Source organism: Pseudochaenichthys georgianus, unplaced genomic scaffold (genome assembly GCF_902827115.2).
Source record: "Pseudochaenichthys georgianus unplaced genomic scaffold, fPseGeo1.2 scaffold_1561_arrow_ctg1, whole genome shotgun sequence".
Lineage (NCBI taxonomy): Eukaryota > Metazoa > Chordata > Actinopteri > Perciformes > Channichthyidae > Pseudochaenichthys > Pseudochaenichthys georgianus.
In genome coordinates, this window is record NW_027262391.1 from 2,412 (window position 1) to 7,791 (window position 5,380).

The 5,380-nt window shown below is 46.5% G+C and overlaps 1 protein-coding gene and 1 long non-coding RNA gene across 2 annotated transcripts; both read right to left on the bottom strand.

Annotated features, from left to right (window-relative positions):
* Positions 1 to 1,554: 1,554 nt before the first annotated feature.
* LOC139433251 (uncharacterized) lies at positions 1,555 to 2,829 on the bottom strand. Its single transcript, XR_011642809.1, has 2 exons — positions 2,569 to 2,829; positions 1,555 to 2,038 (listed from the first exon to the last, which is right to left on the bottom strand). It is a non-coding gene; the product is annotated as an uncharacterized lncRNA (long non-coding RNA).
* A 1,046-nt stretch (positions 2,830 to 3,875) lies between these two features.
* LOC139433252 (uncharacterized) lies at positions 3,876 to 5,167 on the bottom strand. The gene is made up of 2 exons (XM_071202183.1): positions 4,038 to 5,167; positions 3,876 to 3,912 (listed from the first exon to the last, which is right to left on the bottom strand). Exon 1 carries the CDS (start codon positions 4,996 to 4,998, stop codon positions 4,282 to 4,284), a length of 717 nt encoding a protein of 238 aa, XP_071058284.1. The 5' UTR covers positions 4,999 to 5,167; the 3' UTR covers positions 3,876 to 3,912; positions 4,038 to 4,281.
* Positions 5,168 to 5,380: the final 213 nt, after the last annotated feature.

Consider the following 5,380-nt stretch of genomic DNA (forward strand, 5'->3'; position numbering starts at 1 on the left):
TGTGTGTGTTTCACATTAGCTGTGTGTGTGTGTGTGTGTGTGTGTGTGTGTGTGTGTGTGTGTGTGTGTGTGTGTGTGTGTGTGTGTGTGTGTGTGTCGGAGCTCAGGTGAGAGGGCTATGATTACAGTACACTGTAGGAAACAGTTCTGAACTGTTTCCGCCAGTTCTTTCAGTTCGTCGTTCGCGAACAGCTTCTCTTTAGCTTTTGGCGGAAGGCGGCGACTCAAACAAACGAATCGTTTTGTGGGAGGAATCAGTTCATCTCGTTCACTTCAAAGATTCGTTCAAAAAGAACGAATCGTTCGCGAATGACCCATCACTAAATATTTAACAATTTCACGTAATTGAATGCACATTTCTTTCTTAAAATAACTCAAAGTGACTAAATAAACATTTATAAATATATTTGGCATGAAATTAAATGATGCATTACCAGCAAAGCCATTGAACCACCGTGTGACACGGGTCAGCAGGTGTTCCTCCGCAGTGGGTCCTGAAGCCATGTTAACAGCTGGTATAGGTTTTTTTCTGTAGATTTACTTAAGGTGTTACTGATGCTCAGTTATCAAACTGTTGGTTCTTCTAGAAGTTTTTGGGATCAAAATTCAACTCTCCAGTTTTCGCATGTGAACTTGTGTCAAGTCTGAGTGCAAATGACTGATTGAAGCTCTGCAGCATTTTATAGCCTCGTTAGAACGTAATGCTCTGTTGCCATGACTTTCACTGAAGCTCGTGCGTGCCTGTGCATGAGCAGTACATTTGATTATGTAAATGCTAAAGTTGACTTTTTGTTTCATAATTGAGTAAATGTGGCGTTCTGATCTCAGGGGCAGTTTCCACCGGGTCCGTCTGCGCCGCGGTTTTGGTCCGACCTCCTCTAGCGCTATAACCCACCGGACGCGTCCCAGAAGCGTAGCGTCGTGCGTGCAGGCTCGCAGTTTTGTTATTGATTCGGGCATTCTGGATATTTGTACTTCTATAAGAAAGTAAGTAGGCTACGTAGTTAAATGTTTTATTTTTGTGTCTGTTTAAATTGTGTTTATTGTTGTTATACATTTCCTATTTTGTTGTGTTGTAGTCTACAGACACAGTTAATAATTGTAATAGTCTCGTTATAAACTACATGAATCAAATATGTGTTGCTGTATTTTAGTGGTAAACAAATGCATTCATCATCATAATTATTCTATATATATATAATTTGCAGTGCCTGTAAACCGGAGGAGAACGCTGGCATTTATTCTCCTACTTGAAAGACTACAGGGGGATGGGGGGAGGAGAAAGAGCCGGTTTTGGGTGCACCCCCTCAACCAGCAAAGAAGACAACAAGGTGATTTTCATCACCTCGTGGCTGAGCTGAGGCTGGACAGCCAAAGATATCATCGATATCTTCGGATGAGTGCAGAGCAGATGGATGAACTGCTGTCCCGCCTGGGCCCTGAACTGACCAGACAATCCACAAATTACAGAGCTGCCATTAAACCCTAGCAGAGACTGGCTGTTGCACTGAGGTAAAATGCACATTTCACAGACAATAAATCACTGACCACAAATTTAATAAACGTTTTATTTTTAACAATTTCACCTCAAACAACATTTTAAACAGAAACATCAAATATAAACAATCAACACAAAAAAAGGAACTATTTACAGTAAAAAAACAATGACCTCAAATTGCTCAACTACAATTGTTCGTAAAAAGACTCCTGCTGGAGGACAGTATGTCTGATGGCCCTGTAGGTGTTGATTGGGCGCGTGGGGGTTGGGGTACACTTGGCTGCCAATGTTGCTGGTGTTGGGTGTCTCTTTCCAAGTTGTGGAAGGTGTTTAAAATAGAGATTTTTGCCTGATGTTTTCTGTCTTTGTCCAGTCTTTGCAACATGGGCACAAGACTGAGAGCAAAGTGGTATGACTCCTCTAATTCTGAGTCTGGCATGTGTGGTGCAGTTGGAGGTTCCTGCAGTTGAGATATCAGCTGCTCTCCCAGGTCTGTGCTCTGTGGCCTCCTCCTTGTGTCCCGTGTGGAACGCTGGGCCGCTGATGGAACACACAACAGTTATTACACTGACAAATTGATGAACAAAAAGGTTATTGTACTGTATGTAATACAATTTATAATAAATAGTTTTGTCTGACAAATGACTGCCAAATTATTCTTGTCTGTCCTCACAATTTATCTGACTATAAAAGCAAGGTTTTCCACCACAGCATACTGTATTTAAACATTATTGACAGTACTTTGGGTAGTTGTTATATAACACATGAATAAAAACAAATTAATACAAAAATATAATATCATTATAAAGGGTTAAACACAACTGTATTGATCCCTGGGCGAAATTCATAAGATAAAGTATAGTTAAAAAACCAATATTTATAAAAATATAAATACAAAATAATAATAATAATATAATAATATTATAATCTTGATATATGAAATAAGATCTTACTTTATTGTTTACTGAACAGTTTTTTAACGACTTTCACAAGATGTTAAACTACTGAATGGCTCTGTACTGTACCTACAAGTATTAATTAACTTTAAAACATTAATATGTAGTTGTTACCTTCCACTCCACAAACTGCAGCGACTAAAAACCAGGCCTTGTCCTTTCTGATGTTGTCCTTGTAGTAAGCATTGGTTACATCATATAAAATAGTTTGTTTTTCCACTTCCATGATGAAAACCTCGTCGTCCATTGTGCGTATCGTAGTGGAGGTGTTGTGATGAAGGAGGGGGGTCTGTCACTACCCCTGCCCGATCGGTACTGCGCATGTGCGAGATGGTCCGGAAGTCCGGACGGCAACACAAGATGGACACTTGACACAGTGGCTTTTAGCAAAGCTCAAAAAGAAAAACCGAGAGAGTTGAGTTATTGTTAATACAACGTGACTTCACTATTATTTAACAACTCTTTTTATTGGGTTCTTTTATTTGGGGTTAAGTACATTGTCAGAATAAGTGAGAAATGGATTTAACTTCTGTTAAATCATACTGAATATTTATTTATTATTTACTGTGAATGTGTGCAAACATGTATGGCATATGGCTGTCTAACAGAAGTTAAATTCATTTCTCACTTATTCTGACAATGTACTTAACCCAAAATAAAAGACCCTAATAAAAAGAGTTGTTTAATAATAGTGAAGTCACGTTGTAATAACAATAACTCATCTCTCTCGGTTTTTCTTTTTGAGCTTTGCTAAAAGCCACTGTGTCAACTGTCCATCGTGAGTTGCCGTCCGGAGTTGTCCAATATGGCGGACCATCTCGCACATGCGCAGTACCGATCGGGCAGGGGGACGGATCGGGTAGTGACAGGGGCCCTTTCTCATTTCTCTAACTTCCCTCCTCGACTCCTATCCTTGATACTTAGTCCCGCCCACAGGAGATGCGAGCGGAGGAGCCGAGGAGAGAGGAGGGGAAGCAGCAGGCGGTTAGAGAAATGAGAACTCCTCTCCTCTGAGTGGTCATTTTAAAGCAGGGGTGGGGAACCTCCGGCCCCCGGGCCGTATACGGCCCACGAGACTATTTGGTATGGCCATCGAGGTAATTTATAAACACACGCAAAAAAGAAAAAAAATTAAGAAATCTAGACCGCAAAATAATTAAACAAGCGAATACTTGTTTTTCCTGGCAAAGGTCATGGTCCTTGAACACAACACGAGCCTAACGTGTCATCACGTGTTATATGTCTCGTCTGACAGGGGTGCAGTTCTGACGGAGAGCACCAGAACGCCGCTCCGGGACTTTAAAAATTGCAGCACCCATAAGGAGCCGTACACATGCCGCAGTTTCTGCGTGGCTGTGTCTTTAGTTGAAGGCCCAGTGGCGATCTGTTCATCTGTAATTGAAGAAACACACTCCTCAATGTCAGTCTTGGTACTTTATTGACAAAGATGACGACACCCTGAAACAGAGCAATGCCGCAGGATAAGCTGACAAAGTATTACATACATGCATGTCATGACCAATACACATATATTAAATTACATATATTAAAGACACACTAAACAGCAGTGGAAACAGTCTTACATGAGTGAGTGGATGAACGTCTCAACTCGAGGCGGAGTGAATGAACAACATGTGAACTAAAATGGCCGCTAAGCACTACCGGGTCAAAGCACGGCATATCCGGGCAGCGACAGCAGTGACGCTGCCCTCTTGTGGCCGGCGATAAACTCTTCATCCCCCCCAGACCGGAAAGCTATGGGACGGAATAGGTTAACGGTCTAAATCCAGCTGCCGGACTCGGGCTCGTAACGTGCAGGCGGCCTCCTCACGCGGCCTGGCCGAGTAGGCTGGGGCAGCATCGGCGGCGACTGCGGCACCGGTGCGCCCAGGAAGGCACCCGTAGGAACGGTGCCGAGTCGCGGGGTCCAACAGCCGGCCGCTGAGCGATCCCCTGGGGCGTCGCCCAGCCCGGGTGGATAGGTGGGGGCTCATGGTCCAGAGCAGCGGGCGGCGGCAAGGGCGCAGCCGGCTGCTCACGGGCGCAGGGTGTGGCCGGCGTATAGGCACGGAGGAAGCGCCGGTTGCGCAGTGTCAAACGTCCCGAACCGTCAACCCTGATCCGATACTGGTCGTGGCCCGGCGACTCCACCACGATCCCTGACCTGTCCCATTTATGGGGGCTTGGGCCTTGCTGGTTCTGGAGGAATACCCTTTCGCCGAGTGCCAATGGGCGGAGCGGTCTTGAGTGAGTCCCCAGAGACTCGGTGGTACGGGACATACGGGTCCGAAGGGCGTCCTCCTTCGCCGCCCATGCCTCGCGCCATAGCAGGCGGATGTGCGGGTTCGAGAACTTCTCGAGGCGGTTCACGAAGGAGAGCGAGCCACGAAGGGGGCGCTGGCGAGAGGTTGCAGTCGGGGTCAGGCGTGTTTCGCAGCTGCAGCATAGCACGCAGGAAGCGGTCCTGATCAAGGCCGCCCGACGGGCCGGTGTTGGACATAAGGAGGCGCTTAGCGGTCTTAACCGCAACTTCTGCCCTCCCATTAGACTGCGGGAAGCTAACGGACGACACACGGTGTTTGACGTGCCATAAGCGGAGGAAATCCTCAGTGTGGCTCGCCTTGAATTCCGGACCACCGTCGCTCGAGAGCTCCTCCGGTACGCCGAAGGTGGCGAAGAATGAACGGAGGTGTTGGACCAGGCCAGCTGAGCCCGCCAGGGCAGTACCCGCCGTAGAGCTCAGGACCTCTACCCAGCCCGAGAGACTGGTCCCCGACAACTAGGTAGTGGCGGCCCCCATAGTCGAAGAAGTCAGCAAACACCGCCTCGAATGGCGTGGACGGGGGTGAGGACGGAAGGGGGGGTGTAGCCGCCTGTGACGGAGCATTGCGGTTGCAGTCTGCACATCCGTCCCTGGTGGCCTGAA